Source organism: Clytia hemisphaerica, unplaced genomic scaffold (assembly GCF_902728285.1).
Source record: "Clytia hemisphaerica strain Z4C2 unplaced genomic scaffold, Clytia hemisphaerica genome assembly, whole genome shotgun sequence".
NCBI lineage: Eukaryota > Metazoa > Cnidaria > Hydrozoa > Leptothecata > Clytiidae > Clytia > Clytia hemisphaerica.
This window is the reverse complement of record NW_027103621.1, coordinates 2,140,579-2,158,998: the sequence shown is the minus strand read 5'-3', so window position 1 is coordinate 2,158,998 and position 18,420 is coordinate 2,140,579. Positions and strand designations below refer to the sequence as shown.

At 37.0% G+C, this 18,420-nt stretch overlaps 4 protein-coding genes across 4 annotated transcripts in view; 3 read left to right on the top strand and 1 right to left on the bottom strand.

Annotated features, from left to right (window-relative positions):
- Positions 1 to 911, top strand: part of LOC136802303 (uncharacterized) — a 60,858-nt gene extending 59,947 nt beyond the window's left edge. Inside the window, exons 15-16 of the mRNA XM_067059019.1 lie at positions 18 to 156; positions 773 to 911. Of these exons, the coding sequence (XP_066915120.1) occupies positions 18 to 156; positions 773 to 911 (278 nt within the window). The remainder of the gene's footprint in view (positions 1 to 17; positions 157 to 772) is intronic.
- Positions 777 to 6,811, top strand: LOC136802302 (semaphorin-5B-like). Its single transcript, XM_067059018.1, has 9 exons — positions 777 to 876; positions 1,586 to 1,644; positions 2,006 to 2,115; positions 2,583 to 2,706; positions 3,207 to 3,392; positions 4,675 to 4,866; positions 5,187 to 5,438; positions 5,669 to 5,821; positions 6,507 to 6,811. Exons 2-9 carry the CDS (start codon positions 1,623 to 1,625, stop codon positions 6,809 to 6,811), a joined length of 1,344 nt encoding a protein of 447 aa, XP_066915119.1. The 5' UTR covers positions 777 to 876; positions 1,586 to 1,622.
- Positions 6,812 to 6,938: 127 nt separating this feature from the next.
- On the top strand, positions 6,939 to 11,293 carry LOC136802354 (thrombospondin-1-like). Its single transcript, XM_067059081.1, has 6 exons — positions 6,939 to 7,198; positions 7,890 to 8,063; positions 8,442 to 8,624; positions 8,838 to 8,947; positions 9,164 to 9,243; positions 10,148 to 11,293. Exons 1-6 carry the CDS (start codon positions 6,943 to 6,945, stop codon positions 10,194 to 10,196), a joined length of 852 nt encoding a protein of 283 aa, XP_066915182.1. The 5' UTR covers positions 6,939 to 6,942; the 3' UTR covers positions 10,197 to 11,293.
- A 2,271-nt stretch (positions 11,294 to 13,564) lies between these two features.
- Positions 13,565 to 18,161, bottom strand: LOC136802353 (bifunctional arginine demethylase and lysyl-hydroxylase PSR-like). Its single transcript, XM_067059080.1, has 9 exons — positions 18,063 to 18,161; positions 17,641 to 17,849; positions 16,947 to 17,099; positions 16,324 to 16,424; positions 15,762 to 15,910; positions 15,299 to 15,393; positions 14,760 to 14,948; positions 14,139 to 14,344; positions 13,565 to 13,871 (listed from the first exon to the last, which is right to left on the bottom strand). The coding sequence occupies exons 1-9, from the start codon at positions 18,115 to 18,117 to the stop codon at positions 13,847 to 13,849; spliced, it is 1,182 nt and encodes a 393-aa protein (XP_066915181.1). The 5' UTR covers positions 18,118 to 18,161; the 3' UTR covers positions 13,565 to 13,846.
- Between the last annotated feature and the right edge of the window lie 259 nt (positions 18,162 to 18,420).

Genomic DNA, 18,420 nt, shown 5'->3' with positions numbered 1-18,420 from the left:
TTTTTTATCTATTTCAGACAAATTTAGATGGGACGAGGTGAACGAGTTAGAAATTTCACAATGCGAAGATTTTCAAACAAAAGGTACCTCAAGTCTTGAACCACCTCCACCAGATTGCGGCCACGGAGTAATCAACATTGCTCCTTCTCGATGCAGGTATAGAATAATCATATAATAGTACCGTTGCGCCACAAAAAAGTTTCTCTTTTTAAAGTGAATTTTTCATTCATTTTAACATAACTTTTGATTCAATGAACCAAACTTAATAAATGGTGAACCATCAAAATTTAAGTTTATCTTTCTTCTTTCCAATGGAGAAGGATTGATTCTTTTAGAAAATTTTAGACCTCGAAGAAAAACTCATTTTAAAGAGAGAAACATTTTTGTGGCGCACCTGGTATTTAAATTTCCAGTGAAAAGTTAGATATGCACGGGCCCTTCAGACACTTACGTGATGGGAAAAATTTTCTAGTTCTTGATTATGACGCCCTTTTTAATGCCCCTTTTTTACATAAGAAGAAAGTTTTGACTGTATAAAATGATGAGGAGCGGCAATTTTAATTTTTCAAATGTCAATCTTTTAATAGTGGTACCTGAAAAGTCTTTGTGCCCCTTCTCTAAGACGTTTCCGCATAGCGATATTAACACCCCTTCCCTTCTAACCACGCAAATGTTTTCAAATTGATGAGAGATGAAATGGAGAATCTCCCTATCCGTCATCGTAAAACCCATTTTCTACCCACTAATTTATTTTATTGTCTCATTTCAAAAGATACGAAGGTGGTAATACGATGGAATACGAAGATGAATATCCTCATCTGTGTGGTACAAAAAACATCCAATCGACACCTTGTGTGAAACCATGTAATGGCTCGTGTAAGTGTGTTGTTTCTTTCACTAAAACGACTTAAATGGCTCTCACATTTTGAATACATTTTACCAAACACACGAAATACATAACCCTCGAGTAAGCGAGTATAGGGAAATCACGGCACTTACCAGACCTTGTACTCTGTGCTCAGGACACATCAGAGCCGTGCTGTATCGATGATGATACTCGCACAGTACGGGAGAACCTTGCGTTCTCGCAGTTACTGAGCATATGAGTACCATCACCACACCACATTCAATGTCCAGCTTATCTCCCCATGCTCTTGTATCAGAGTGATGGTACCCTATTCCCCTCACATGGTATGGGTTGACGCGGGCCAAGGTACATTCACTCGCCAAGTGAATCGCAGCACCGAGTGGGAATCGAACCCTGACCTCCAGGACGGAAGTCAAGAACGATGACCACTAACTACACTACTGCGCCGCACACACAAAACACTAATTCGTAAAAACCCTTTTCGTTTTTTTTTCTCTCAAATTTAATATGACGATTTTTTCTGATTTTGTTCAAGCTCACTTATCAAAAGTGGTCAAATTTTTCTAAAGTTTTTATAGAAAGGGAATTTAACAATCATCAAAACAAGCATCACTCTTTACTGGCGGCGAAAATTTCTGACATTAAAGTAGCATGTCTATCGTGTGAAACACCTGTTAGAGAGTTTGAAATAATTTTGAGTTTTATTTCATTTTTCAGATCCTTGTGGTGAACAAGCTCTTGCAGAAACAGTGCGATGCTCCACGCCGAAATATCAGGTAGTTGTCATAGCTTTATACACGGTATCTCATTATTAAAGTAAAGAATTTCCCGATAAGCGATAAACGCTCTCTTTCCTTCGTACCAGGATAGGAATTTAAACTAAGCGTTGTTTCAACTCCACATAAAATCTCTTTTGTTGACAAAACTTAAGACCAGACTCGAGAATTCCTCCCTCCGTCTTCTGTCGGCTTTTATTATACTAAAGGTTTTTTAGAGGTCTGCAATTCTGACTACCTCACCGTTCCACCTACTCCGCTAACAGATTTGATAGCAATATAGCTATGAAAATGTGTGAGTATGCAATATGTCATTTTTACATGATATAGTTGATAAACATTTCAATGTATTTTTCCATAGCTATTGCCCAACGACGTAATAATCGAAAATATAACATTCCAGATGTTTTTGGTCCCGTTATCGTCAATGCATCGCTTCCTCTTGAAGATTCGTACCCAATAGGGAGAACAGTAAGTAAACAAAGGAGTCCCTATTGAAAAATTGGTACGGAGCTTGATGATTCGTGCTCATCGTATAGCTCTTTTGTGGTGTAGAGGCCTGCAATTCAGATTAGCCCTTTCAGTGTCAATGTCGGACATATCCTACACGCGCATTTTATCTAATTGCCATTTACGGAAACATCTGACATGCATTACATCTGACCATTTCTGAAGTCGAAACCATTTCAGCGAATGAGTAGCTTAGATTGGGTAATCTGATCTAAGTGGTAAGTTACTAGGAGCTGAGAGTAGGCGAGGCGTTCCATTTTAGTATTCAATCTCCGAGGTCTAGTGTAAATAGAAAAAGGGAGCAGACTCCTCACTCCTGGCTCCGCCACATCCGCCAGATGAATATACTTCTATGGGCCTACAGTCTGCTTGCTTTATATATTAATGTTTCTTCTCTTTGATAGATTAACCCTACTCCTTTTTTCTAGGCAAATTTCACCAAGGACAAGGATTGGACCTTCGATTTACCAGCTTTTTCTTTCAATGGAACTATTCGTTTGGACTGTCGTGGAGTTCAACAAGTAGCAACAGAAGTCACAGTTTTCTTTTGTCGTAAGTTTATTATCAATTTTTATATATGTTGATATTCCATAATATCTAATATCTATTTCATAATAAAGATTTAGAAGTTGTGTTTGGATTATCGGAAAATCCCGATTTAAACCCACATTTTCTCTATTCCAACTAGACTGAATGATATTTCTTAGTAGCGTTATCACTGTAGCACATGAATGAAAAAACAGTTGCTGAAATGCAATGGACAGAAAGCAAAGTAAATGCGATATATGACAGTGCTAGCTTACGCAAGGTGCGTGGAACAGGCGTGAAGCTGCGTGAAGTGGGTTAACTTGTTCCCTGCGGAGCGCACATCCACGTTAATAATCCCATATGTTCAGATCTTTAACATGTTAATAATCATTAACGGCCCCCAAAGCCAAGTAAAAATATTAGACAAAAAAATTCAAGTTGTATTCAAAACTAAATATAATCTAAGACCATCAGATCCATCCTGTCAATTTATCTCACATAATTTACTTGTCTAACACTTTCAGCAGCACCATACTTTAATAAGACGTTCGGCCCATGGAGAGATGAGTGCGGGAATTCGTCAAGACCTGTCATTTATCAATGTCGTAACCCGCTTCAAGAAGGTGATCCGGTCGTGCATGACGCATTCTGTCCGTTCAAAACGGAGAACATTACGGAGGATTACGGATATACGGGAACACCATGCTACGGTAAGATGAGTGCTGATATAAACAGTTTTTAGTTTCATGAAGCCCCCAAGCGGTTTTCGTAATGACGTGACTTTTTTGCAGCGTGATTACGTGATTTGGATTTTTTTCTTCGTGATTGCGTGATGAGAGGTCAAAACGTGATCGTGATTTGAAAGATTTTTGAGCCGTGATACGTGATTCGGACTTTTTCAAAGGGATGCGTGATTGTCCATTTGTTTTGTTGATTTGGGTGATCATGATTAAAGACCAAAATTGTGTGATATCCCCAGCTGGTACACAACGTTGTTTTAACGTTCATCTAACGTTATATGGACGTTGTGAACGTTGGATAAACGTTGAAAGAACGTTGTGTGCCAGATGTGTCGTGATCAGAGTTACTGCCTCTTTCATAGGGTGATTTAGTCTCATCTGAAAACTCATTGAAATTTCGAAAATTGCACTGTTAAAAGTTCTCCCGTCTCAGTAAAGTATATAAAATGGCTTTCCGTCCCGAAAATTCTGCATAATTAATACAGTTTCAAGAATATGTATTTAAATGCTGTGTAAAATCCTTTTTTCGTCTCAGACGAAAACCTTGTTTTGGCCCCTTAAATGAGTGCTTTCATAGTATAGTATACTTTAATCGTAGAAATTTTAGCGAGACTAATTTTAGCGTTTTAGCGAGTTTTCCCTATTTTCGCTAAAATAAATCTCGCTAAAACACGCCGAATCGCCAGATCGCTAAAATTTATCCACGCAAAATTTCTGGTTATATTGCCTTGACACATTTTTATCAATAGGAAGGGTTTTAGTGCGAAGAAATGCTAGAAAACGAAAGCAATCAATAATGTAATACGAGTATTCGCTAAAATTAATCCACGCGAAATTTTTTGAAATCGTGATTCGCTAAAATAAATCCAAAAAAAATCAAGATTTTCCTGACTCGCTAATATGCGCTAAAATTAGTCTCGCTAAAATTTCTACGATTAAAGTAGCATGGGCTCTCCAACTAGCAAAGATCGAGAAGAGCGAAAACCTTTAACAAACCTGTCTTTAATACTTTCTTTAGCCTCTTTAATTTTTTGGTGGTGACCGCTGATTGGGAAATTGGCTTGATTTTTAAATAACATATCTAGAACAAAACGCTACTGATTGATATTTTTTTATTCGGTAACTTTACTGGAATCCGTTCAATACATATAATGATCGAATTCAGATAACCTGATACTCGATCAACATGTTGCACCTACGTATTAGAACCTTGCTCTTAAAGGAGAGTCATATTTTCGGTATTTTTTCTCAGGTTACAGTAACTGGTTGGAATGGTCCGGTTGTAACGAATCACCGTATTGCGGACATACCGCGAACCAAACAAGAACACGAAATTGTACTATCGATGGACTTGTTCAACCTGATGAGACTTGCTTGCGATCCAACTTCACTTGGGCAACAAACGAGACACAGTCATGTTTTAATTTGAGAACACGCTGTTTTCGTAAGTCGCAAAGCTCCACAGTCTCAGGGAGAGAGGGATCTAGTCAAATTTTCTAAGCAAAAGTTTGTATTTCCCTAAATATTGGCTTTTATAGTTACTCCGATATTCTATTTCCTGAGTATCTGCATTTTACTTAGCTAGAGATCCGACGAGATTTCTGTTTATTTCAAGAGAATCGCTGAGTAGATAAAAGTTTTTCGATGGCCATTATGTTATTCAATATATGAACTAGAAAAACTGAATTGGATCATACCAACCAAAGTCGAGTATTAGTCCTGAATTTAATGGCAAAATAAATCAATTTTAATTGCACACCATAGGATGGACAGAATGGGGCGATTGGACAGTCAACAGTACAGCCTGTGAAACGTTTCAAGAATACAAGGAACGTTTCTGTCAAATCGATTCACCTCTTGTTTGGTTTGGTAGGCCTGAAGATGAACTTGATTATAAATGGGTTAATGTATCAGCGAGTCATAATTTGACGTGCAGCATGACAACTGATACTGTCCATGGGGAAGTGCTAGAAGTCATCGTCCGAACGAACGTTACAAATATACCTTGCTTCGTCGGTAAGACAATGATTCCTTTTTTTTACATACCACACATAATTATTTTGCAACTTAATTGAAAGAATCTTTCCAAACTAAAAATGTTTGTCTAGATATATAGCAAAAACTTACGAAGTTAAAAAGTTTTTACGCTATATTAAAATCTTGATTTTTCATGGATCATGAGTATACCCAACACCAATTATTCTTTATAAAGTTACATCTGACGTGTATTTCCTCTTTCGGTTCAGATCCTGTAACACAATGGACTGATTGGTCCGATTGCGATCGACCATGTGGCACAGGGAACAAAATACGGACCAGAGATTGCCAGGGAGACATAGATGATTGTAAAGCGTACCATTTCAAAGAAAAAAAGATATGCAATACAGATCTCTGCCCAGGTACTGATTGTTATAAGGATCCTTCGCTATGCTTCTGTAGAAAGCTGCCATCGAACTCCTTTTCGCATATCTTACATTACTCAAAACTTTTTACAGTTTACTCTCGCTTACTTTAGGCGTATAAACATTTGTCCTTTTAACAGGCTGAAAAGTGCCATAAAAGTTACATTTTATTCAAAGTTTTACAGATTTTCTATTTTGTCAAGAATCTTTCGCGAGCATAAACGCGAATGGCCCTTCCTACAATTTTTAAAGACATTTACTTTCGCGAAAAGGGCCAAAATTCGTGAAAATCGCGAAAGATTCTTCTCGCGAAAGTTTGTACGCCTAAAGTATTCGAACTTCTATTATTGGAATCTTTCTTAATTCGAGCTTGTCCCTAGCCCCTGCAAGGAGAAACTTTTTTTAAAGTACTTTCTATAATTCGAATCTCTCTGTAATTCGAACAATTAGTGAGAGTCAACTGTAACACCTTTGCGGTTTTTAAAGTTCCTTTTACTTTTATGGGACAATTGTGTAGCCTAATAACAAATAATAGATAGTAATACATATTCTTATGTCCCTTCAGTCAAGGGTTTGGTCCTATAACAAATTTCTATATGAACAAACTTTAGTCCATTTTGGGTGTCGATTATGGAGACTCCATTTTTTTAGGATAAATAACTAAGAAAATTTCACTTTACAGTTAATGCTGTCTGGACGCTTTGGACCGATTGGACGAGCTGTTCAGGAAGCTGTGGCACTGGCTCTCAAATAAGGACTCGATTTTGTTCACCGCCACAACACGGAGGGGCCGCATGTGGAGAGCCAGTACCCGAGGATTACGGAGAAATGATCTTCAAACATGTTGAAAACAGAGATTGTATTCACAATGCATCATGTCCAGCTTTGTCTTGTCGTACAACTGTAATATCTTTTGTCATGTCTATTTTATCAACTATTTTTGATTTTCAGGAAAATCCTTTTCAAGCTTTGATTAGCTTCTTTTGACTTTAATTTGGCGGATCTCGCAGACATTTTGTCTTCCGTAAAATAAAGTCCTGAAGAATTGACTAAATTTTCTACCGAGTAACCACAGCCATTTACAAGAAAATTTCTTTCTTTATAAACAAGGTTTTCGAATGGAAGAAGGGAATTGTACACACATTTGCCATGAACAAAACCTTGCATCTAATTTCCTCATGAAAAAGAATGGATCAGATATTGCTGACGCTGCAGGAATACCGTGTGAAGATTACACCGACCATGAACATCTCTACGAACCGGCTATTAATGAGGATGGCAATTGTCTTGATTTCAATAAAGTTCCCGTTGAATTTAACTGTGATGCGAATTCGCCACCTGGCCAAAAGAGACTCTGCGACTGCGTGCCCAGTGGTAAGTTTCAATATTAGACATTCTAGTAGCAAGAGTAGGATATTGAAATTAGGGGAGAAAGGGAATAAAAGATTTATTTAATAGTGTTTTGTTATTCTTTAATTAGACGAGCTTGAGTTTGGAGAATGGAGTCAATTCGGTGAATGTAAAGTTGTTCACACATCTGACTCCCTACCTGCTACTTGTGGTCAAGCAACGCGCATGCGTTTTCGTAAGACTGTGTCAGCAGATGACACTCATACACTGTTCGATAAACAGCAATGTGATCTTCCGGACTGCCCAAGTAAGTCGGGCTATATTCTTGTCAATTCACAAAATCTCTTTCTCAAGGTATTCTTAAGATATTCTTTAGTCGCTTTTCAAACTGATATTCTTAGAAGCACTCTCTTTTCGTGGTATTTTCAGCGTGTATTGTTTCTGTGATATCAATTCGCGGTATTGTTTAAAATAGTTTACGTTTGATACGTCTAAGCACAAGATCTTTTGTAGAATTTATACTTTTTTCGTGTTAAATTATCGTCTTGCGAATAAAAAATTCACGCGAAATCATAATCCCCATTCGTATTCTATACATTGCTAGGGCTGTTGTCATTTTTCTACCAGGTTTGAATATTCGCATATTAGATCTACACTTAAAGTTTTTTTTAAATGTTATTTGGGATATTGTGAAAATCTAATCCTTTTCTTACAGTTCCGGGCAATTGGTCGACGTGGACGGGTTTTGGTGAGTGTAATGTCACTTGTGGTGATGGAATGCGCAATTCCACCCGGAAATGTGATAACCCGGTTCCCCAAAATGGCGGTCGTAAATGTGAAGGGCCGGAAGTCAGATACGAAGAGTGTGGTGAACCCAAAAAATGTCCAGGTGAAGAAATTTATTTATATTGCTTTAAGGAGAAGGGAATACTGAATGGTTTCATTTGTCATAAAAATCAGATGTTTCCGAACCAGCATTTCAATAAACGTGTTACATCCTTCCTACATCCCATCTTACCTCACCAAAAACTGGAATTTTTTGTTGCGCAGAAAAATAGGCTACTTATTAGTTACATCCTATTTAACGGGTCATTCTTACTATATCGACTAGGTTGTAATGCTAATGATGTTAGGATTTGCAAATGTTTTTGTCCTTAACGAGGTGGAATCAATTTGATTTCATTTATCATTTCACCTTTCAAAGTTGTATTTAATAGCTGATGAGAATCGTCACAAATAACTTTTTTCCGTCTTCTTTTTTCTCAAGTACACGGTGGTTGGAGTTCTTGGTCTCTGTATTCTGAATGCCAAGGTGCTTGCCAATATGAAGATATCCCGATTTCCCGATCTTATATTCGAACTTGTGATAATCCCGAACCGGATTACGGTGGACGAAAATGTGCTGGAGACAAATTCAAATCTGAAAAATGTGACCTGAAACCCTGTCAATGTGAGATATTTGTCTTTTTGATTATTTCACTAATTTCGAATTTCAGGCTAAGTATCTGAGGATACATATACTCATCCCCTTATCAGTAAATTCTAAATACTATTTCATTCGATCATTGACTGATTTATAATGACGTAACGAGTATTTCTTCCTTTTCAAGGAAGAAGCTTTCATTGATAGTTTCGTCATAAGGAATTTTAATTTCAATTTCAGCTGTAAAAGCAGACACAGTGGTACAGTTTTATGGGGAAAGATTTTCGACGGAGTTGAAGGATTTAAATTCACAAAAAGCAATGGATTTGAAAGAAAAACTCGAAAAAGGGGTAAGTAAGGGAAGAAGGTTTTCATTTACATATCCCAGCACATATCGATCGAATACAGGGTGTTACCCTGGGTTAATATCAACCTTCTAAAGTTTAAAAATTTGCTATTTGCTTTTTTGAATTGTGTGTTATGACAAGCTTGAACATAGATACTATTTTATATTGCAGTATCTGAAAATGAATATTGAAAAGAGCATTATTTTTTTCACTTTTCAGATCAGGGAAGAATACTTAGCAAATCATCCACAAATTGCTGAGGATTCTGATTACATTAAAGTCACCGTACACAGTTTCAGGTAACAGATTTCTTCAGTAAAATCTGTATAAGGTGTGTCTTGAATATGCGGAGCACGATTTATATAAAGAATCTTGGACTTATTTTAGAGGACCTTCGGTAGTTTTCATGATGGCGTGATCGGGGCGTTCTTCTCGCGAGATAAGAGTTGTTCTAAATATTTTCATGTTGGCGTGAACAAGGGGTGGAATAAGGAAAAATGGGAAAATTAAGGCGTGATGGCGTGATTTGGGCGATTCTTTGCGTACTAAACATAACTTGGTGAGGGGGCTCTCTAGTAAGTATGGACAGCGCTTAACATCTTAAAGTCATACCATCATGAAAAATACGCAGTGGTGGGTCTCATGTCTACTAACATACCGGAAATCAACCTCGTTCCCTGCGTATTGTTTGCCTTTTGACGCTTACTGATAGCGCTAAAAATACCCTGGCATTGTTTGTTTATTTTCGAACGCCTAAGATTACGGAATTCAAAAGCTAAACGTCAGATTTCATTTGTTCCTGGATTTAAAACCATTGCATTTTTCTTTAACGCAGATGCTCTACGTCCAACAGCAATGTAACTTTGTAACGTCAGATTTTTTTATGACGTATTGTTTTGAAAAGTTCCCCCTCTGAGAGGGGGGCTCGCATCAGCCAACACCAGGGTATTCTCTGGCGTCCATAAGTATCGTAAATAAAGGGGACGAGGTTGACCGGAAATGTAATGAGAATGTAGAGATGAATGAACGAAAGTCTAATCTGGTCGACTGTTCAACCTCGTCCTCATGTATATCAGGCTTTATCTTTATAAGCGTTTATAAACGACAAGGTATTCTTATCTAGTGCCATCAGTTAGATGATAATATGCTGGATAGGTTGAACATTTTGTCTTGACTTTAATACTGGAAATTTCGTCATTTCAGTGACGGTAGTGGTTTTGAACCGAAGGCGATAACGAAGAAGAAAAATTGAAGAGCAATGTTTTGACTATTAACAGACTCAATATATACGGAAATTATACACTGTATGTGGTACACAGAGTAATGTGTTTCAACAAACGACGACGAAATTATGGCGTGGATTTTCAAAGCTTTATTGAGCAACAACTTGATAATTTCGGCCAATCATCTCCAAGAGGGACCGATTGGCAAAATAGAGGTTGCGGTTGGACTAGAAAGCCTAATACATAACAGTTAGGTAGATTCGTAATAACATAATGGAAATGTGAATCCCTCTTTCATAGCTGGAAGATTTACCCAGCTCGTCTCTCTCAAACAGGAAGAAATTAGAAACCCGGGGGGGGGCACTCCAGGTAAGTGACCTACCGGACGTGCGGCCCTTAAGGGTAGGTTTTTTGGACTTTGGAAAGGGTTGATTTGTGAGCAAGTGGGAAAAAGTGCACTGTAAGGGTATAAAATTTGAGAAAATACCAAATTTTGAGGTAAAATTTGAGAAATTTCAAAAAACTTTGCCCTGAAAAATTGCACTATAAGGGTTGATTTTAGCCAAATTTTTCCTGCACTGTAAGGGTCCAGTTTTAGAGACCTGATTTTTGGCCGAACGTACGGTCGTTTTCAAAATCCAGTGCCCCCCCCCCCACGGGATTAGAAAGCTTTAGCATCTTAGTCTAATTCAGAGTCACTATTCAAAAATCATCTAGAGCTTAAACCTGGGATCACTTATGGCTTTTTGATAGACTGGATGGCGCCGATAAGTGGCCCGGAGTAATTTAGCAGATTATTTCAATCTGAATAAACAGGGTTTGGAATAAAGTGTCTATATAACTTTCAAAAAGTAAATTTATAATATTTTATATTTTATAACTGTAATTTGTTGAATGAGCTATTTCCAGGTAATTTTGCACATAATAATTCATCATTATTTATTTGTCAGCAATATTTTCAATAATACGTAATACATTTAATGTTGGTTGTATTATACAAAACTGATTATTTCAAATTCGATTTCAAAAAGATTGAAGGAAATAATAATATTTTTTTTTCTTCATTGAGACAAAAACACGTGTACACTACGAACATATATTACAAAACATATTACTTAAACATAAAATATAGTCCCTCCCCTCGCTAGGAACTAACGTTATATCGCCAGAGGTACAAGACTATGTAAAAAATAAATAAATAAGTAAATAAAGAAAAAATCTTGGAGAAGGAAGCTACCATTGTTAGGTAAAAGCCTAAAATAAAGCACCGCTAAACCTTCCAGTTTCGTTAAGAAATTCAACAACAGAACAAAGAATAGATTTATTTAGATTTGAAGTCAAACTTTCATCCCCATATAATAAAAGCCGACAGAAAAAAGGAGGGTTAAGCCGCGGATGAAAAATAATGCCTAGGGTCTGAAGTTTGTCGAACAAAGATTGTCTTACATGGGAATATATAGAGCAGTGCAGAAGAAAGTGCTGAGTGTTTTCAACAGAGTTAGTTCGGCAACCACAGAAAGGGTCTAAAGTGTCGCGGAAGCCATGTCTAAATTTATGCTCGTTGAGATGGCTGAAACCGACCCGAAGTCGATTAAGAAAGATCACTCCTTGAATGTCAGGAACATCAAAAACATGAGATTGCTTGGTCTCAAAAATTCATAGATTGCTTTTTTGAAAGTTTTAATTGAAGGTAGATCTCGTATATTACCTCCCAGAACATTCCACTGAGATATGCAGTACGGAAAAAAAGTGTTACGGAAACGCTCAGTTCGTATATTAATAGGATTTCTTGTTCTAATTATAAATATTTCCTCATATAGGGCAGAAGCCTTGTTTTCCAATCTCAATAAATGGACGGGTTTACGCATGCCCGCAATCAACTTTCCGCGGATAAAATCGTTACTGCCCCCCTCTCAATTTCTCTCAAGGCCCTATGGAAGCCCAAATGCACAAAAAGATCGCAAACCTAGGTTTACGCTAGGTTTGCGGGTTTAGGTCTTTTTACTAACCAATCAATACTCATTCTTTCATGAACCTTGTTCAGGGCGTAAACCCAAGTTTACGAAGTGTAAACCTAGGTTTTAAAGCATAATTCCAGGTTTACAAAGCGCAAACCTAGGTTTGCGATATTTTTGAACATTTGGGCTTCCATAAAGGCCCAAGTATCAAAAATAATGTGAAATCTATGTGAAAACATACCCTTAACCGCTGCACATATCTGTCGGTCAATGTGGCTGACTCCCTCCCCCCGGAAGTCACTGCAATGAGAAACACGTAAACGACTGTAAATAGCGCTTTACCATACGATACGGTTCATTATTGGATGAACCAACAGTATTTCACAAATTATGGAACCATCCTATAATACATGATCTAAAGTGACATGAAATACTATTCATTTCTCGCGAAGATTTGAGACTTGTCTCTCACAGTGAATCCAGAATAACCTTGACCATACCTTGAAGGATCCATATTGAGTCCCAATAACAAACACCATTATGATGACAGCTTCTTCAAATGTTTTGAGCTGGTTCAACGTTAAGGATGATCAATTTCTTGCTGAACCGTCTTTGTATGCATTTAATAAACTGATGTAACTGTTGGATCCCATTGTGGTTATGTTCGGTGCCATTTTGCCCGAGGCACTCATATGGTCCGACCCACGGCATGTGCCGTCTTTAAAGGCAATTTTGTAAGCCAACTTTTTTTGGCGACACATAATGTCATTTAGAAATCGAGTGCCCCCTCCGGGCCTGGAAGCCTTCTCAGTTCTTCTGACACATAAATGGATCAATTATTGGCATAGTCATTTACAGAACACAAGTAGATTCAATTGATTTATTTTGCTAAAAATAAAGGAAAAACAAAATATAATGAAACAAATAGAAGCCAAAATCTCAGTGAAACATAGAATTGTTTTTAAAACGCAGCAAATTTGCACCAGTACAATTAGTTCTGCCAATAATTGAAGAAACTATTTTGTGACGACACTAAATTCCAATCATACCAAACTAAAGAACCCATAATCATTCACACAGACAGATATTTCTAGCTCGTCTGAAGTTTAAGAATCATAACAACAATGATAGAATTTTACCAGAACGCAAAGAATATTTCTTTTTTATATTTCGTTAAATTTTTACACAACAGAACAGTTTAATCAAGACGTCACACCCTTCATCCCAGCCCAAACCTTCTTATTTCAAAGTAGTATCAAAAAGGAGTGAAAATTGGACTGAATAAAGTGCAAAAGCTCAAGCTAAGAATCAAATGACCCCTGAATATTGGCATTTTAGAGAAATCGGAGTTTAGAAATTGTGCAGGAGTTCATATTTTCTCAAGTCAACGAAAAGAAGGGTGCTAAAACATGGGTGCCGATTTTATACTACAATATGAGTGAGCGGTTATGGTCTTTCAGACCTAAGCTTTTTATAAAACATTCCACCAACTATCGCTAGTGGTTTCATACCTTTTTTATTAGTAAAAATAAATAAAATCAAAAAAAAACTATATCTAGAAAAATGGACACGAAATAAGTTTCCTTCGCCTGACCGGTCTGGTCCTATTTTAGGAACTATGTTACGAACGGAGGCTTTCGCTAATAAATTATAAAAACTCATCTATAATATGAAAAATATCTCCTAGCTTTAAACCAACAACCAATTACACATGTCTCAGCTCAAGGCTCATGATCAGTCTTTCGCCTAAGAATGGAAGAGATTAGTTTATATAAATGGGACTCGCATGACAGTCTCGGCCTGACGAAAATATTTTCGCTAGTTTCAAGGTTTTTTCACACCGTCTATCAGACGTGAAAGATTAAAAGGAAATCAAATGGATTCAAATGGTATCACATCTCTTGGACGTGGAGAGCGAAAAAGACTGCTTACCTTCTTGAAAATAAGTTTGGGTTTTTAAATGAAATTTCAAAGCAAAAAACGAAGATTCCAGCAAAAAAAAACCCGAATTACCTTTTAGGAGAAGATTGTCCGTTTTCCCGAATTTCTCGTCGATCATCATCTTCGTAAACCGAATCGGGTGAAGAATCTTCAGAATCGGTATCCGATTCGGAAGAACTGGAACTGCTGGAACTGCTTGAACTTGAATCGGATGCAATGCCACTGCTACCGGTGATGTTGACTTGGTCCGCTATCTTGGCTATCTCCGGTCGATACATCTATGAAAAGAAGTTGATTTTATTTAATACTGTATTTGGTTAGTTGTCCAATTCCTAACTTTACTCTTCTAAATTTCAAACGTCTTTTAAGCCACTGATGCTCTGATTCTAGTTTTCCCCATTCACTTCTTTATCCCTTCAATGATGTATTTATTTTATTTTATTTGCACATAAAGTATTTTCGAGATTAGTTTATCCATGTACTTTAAAAGTTTATAGAGTGGCTGCCATCAAGTTTGAAAAACGCATCAGCATATAGCCTTATACTTGGATGCGAAATTAAAAAAGGCCATTATTACAATTCACAACTTCGCAAGAACTCTCCGAAAAAGTTTAAACTTCTTCCTTGAAAATTGGAATAGATTTGTACTCAATTTTAATACATAAACAAGGCAAAAAATACAGTACTACTTACTCTGAGTTGACTTAGCCAGTACTTAGATAATTTGGGTCGACTTCGAACGGTCTTGTGCCAGACGATGTGAAAGTTAGTAGGTGAAGCGAAGTTTTGTGTAACAGCCACTGTTTGACCCAGGTTCAACACGACATGCCACCATCCACCGGGTACGAAGACAGTCTCCCCAGGCTTCTGTAGGATCTCCAACTACAAAAAAGCCCAACGATGTTTAGTCCGATTTGGTTCAGAAAGGGGTTTTCAAAATGAAACTGCTAGACTTAATCGCCCATTTCAAGGAAGAAAATATTAGGTAATGCCACCGTGATTTGTCAAGAATATTCAATATTTCATGTAACTTACTTCAAGCCTGAAACATCCATCCTCCATTCAATACTGTATTTCAAACGAGATAGGTACTCATTGTTTCCTCGAAATGTTTCTGCTGTTACAAGAAATTTCTTATTCATTTCGAGCCTCGGCTTTTGTTTTATTCTTACTAGATTTTTGCTAAAATTAAGCCTTGTTCTGGAAATTTAAAGAAATATAAATTTGCATACCGGAGCGTATTCTTTCGGCCATGTTGGACTTTTGATTTTAGGGTAGACTTTTTGGAACCACTGAACGCCTTCTCCAGACTGGTGTTGACCTTCGCCTGTGAAAAAGCAAGTTCAGTTGTTTATGTTACATAATAACATTGTGTTATTTAATGGTTGGCAATTATAGCTCTTCAAAAAGGGTCATTTAGAAATTAGGAAGTGTCGTCAAATCATGCCTTAGGAAAACATGTCGGCCGACAATTTGTTAAGAGAAAGGGGTCTTGGGTGAATTTATTTTTGATGTCGAAGGGTATTAAACTTAGCCCTATAATAAAGAATCGTGGAATTATGGCGAATCTATTTGCATAAAGTAGTTTTTTGGAGTTAGCTTCTTAAACTTGAAATTAAAAAGATAAATATTCTAGCTATCTACACGCTATCATGACTCATATCCATTCTACTCAAAACAATTCTATAAAGAGACCTTTAGGTACGGTGATCATGTGTTTGGGTGTTTCCGTCGGTAGCATGACCCACCACTTATGTCCGCTTAACAACGCGTTCCAAGCACTTGTGCCCAGAGGGTCGATATGTATTCCAGTACCCGAACGAGATGGTCCGATCACAACCCACCTGTATTATAGAAAATTTGTAACATTTCGGTAAAGAGCTTTCTGAGGTCATAGCTTGTGTTATTTCAAAAACATGAAACTATAAAAGTACTTTTTCAGGGGCCTTAAATTTTCATAAATTCTACCTTGAACTGAGGAAATTTTCAATCCCAGCAAATTCATAATGCCATCCCCCTACGATGTCTTTTAGAAATTTTTCTAATTCTGAATTAAAAATCTTAAGCCTGTAAAACACTCCAGCAAAAACATTTCATTCAAAAGAAGAATTTAAAAAGTTACCAAGATTAGAAGACACCTACATAACTTTGTAGAGGGGGGTACCCAAACCATGTGTATGAATGTTACAATGTGGTACCAAACAACAGGCTAGAAACCAAACTTCAAAAGATAAGCAATTCATTTTTGTCAACCAACCTGTAAGGAGGTCTTCTTTTCTCGCTTGCATACCGAAACAAATCGTCTTGGAAGAAAGTTGGAGGTGCATAATCTTGTAGCAACTTCCTTTTACGTGAATGCTTGATAAAAAAAAAGAGGCGGAAAAGACATCATAATCTCCGAGCATGTCTGATTGCTCCACATGTGACCTACCTTGTGTGGCTACACAAGATAATCTGCGAAAATTACTGGCACAGCCTTTACGAAGATATAAATTAATATCTTAGTCTTACTCTCAAGTACCGAAAAAAAAAACAGGCTGGAATGAAAAGTAAGTAGACTTTATATAAAGCAAACTAATGGAGAAGAACTCCTTTGAAATCTTGTGAATTTATTTTCTAAAATTGAAGAAGATCCTTGAGCTCGTCTTGCGACCACAATACAAGGTGGCTCGAAGGCTTCTCTTTCGAAACGGTAGGGTGAGGGCGCCACTCTTTCTCCCTGGATTTTCTGCCTGGATTTTCTACATTTACCCTTGATCCTTCTTTTAGAAAGCTGAGCATTTAGCAGATAGCCAGCCAGAGATTGAACCCAAAACTACCATAATAACCAAAACGATTAATCCAGTTCTGAGTCCTTAACTTTTTAGTTAGAAACCTTACCTCGCCATAAGAACCATCAAATATGTAGAGAGGACTGTCATCGTTCTGTCCTTTCAAATATTCGTAATAATATTTGAATTTCATTTTCACCGAATAACCATCGTCGTCCTCGCCCACTTTGAACTTTTGATTGCGATATTTCTTCGCTAGTTTCTATGGTAGTAGTAGATAGTAAAGAGTGAAAGCTTAATGGAGGCAAGTCGATTTGCATACTAATGATCAAGGATCAGAGAACCGTCTTACGCTATATTTTTTGGATAAAGTGCGTTAATCCGCCATTAGTGGTTCGCGCCGGATTAACGCACTTGATCCAGAAAATAAAGCGTAAGACGGTTCTAACGAGACGACTCATAGACCATTCAATACAGAACCGGGCATCTTTCGTAAGGAGAAGCAAGTCATCAGATAAGAAAAAATGTAAGCTAAATAAAGAAGGCAGGCTGATTCACATACTGGGGTTAATGATCAAACGCTAGGGTCTAACAAAAATATCACTTAGTCACCTTCAAGTAATTTAGAGCTAATGTTGTGCTATTTTTCTCTGTGCATCTCATTTTGTAATGTAAATCAACATCTCAACGGCCTTTATAATAACGATCGAAAGAGAGTACGAAAGTAGATTTTCACAATTTTTGGAACATTTTTCGTTTGGAGATTTTCTTTTACGAATTCCTACCCATAGTGTATTATTCACCTTTAAAGTCCACTTCCTATTGGCCAACCAGTGTTTCTGACATCCAGTTAATACAACAGGTTTACATTTTTTCTCATATTGTTCAATAAAATCTTGGTGTGATAAAGTACTGCAATCGACCCTTGGCACGTTATCACACGGCCTGCTTAGTGAAGCGTCAAATGAATCAGCGTAACCAAGTCGTTGCCAGCCTTCGAGGCTTTTCAGTTCTGAAGAAAAATGAGAGGGTATTTAAAGCAATTCTGAAGTTTGAGGACTAATTTCGTTCGTCGTTATTAATAGCCCCTCTCGCCGAGAAATACCAACCTTTGCCTCTGGTAACTATTTTTAAAGGAATGAAAATTTGAAATGCCTTGATTGATACACGGATAGCATGAATTCTTATATCGATTATCATTTCTAAAAAAGTTAAAAATATTCACCAGGTCTGGCTCTCATTTTGACGTCTTTAATCACCTCTTCAGTCCTTCTCTCCATTTTGTTGATAATTTTTTTATGTTTTGGCTATTTAACAAGATAATATGAGAATATGAAGATAATTTGTCAAAGTAAATGTATATAAACGATGTCTGAAAAACCAATGAAAAATAACAAATTCATCCCTTTCAAATTGAAGCGTATTGAACATTGGATCCTCTACTGACAAATTTTTGACTTGATAATGTTTTTGTTAAAGAGGGCCAGCCAGTAAACAGGCAGATTAATAACAACAAAGAACAACTTCACACATTTAAAAAATTCATATTCAAAAGAAAAACGAAAGACTAAAATTTTAAAAAT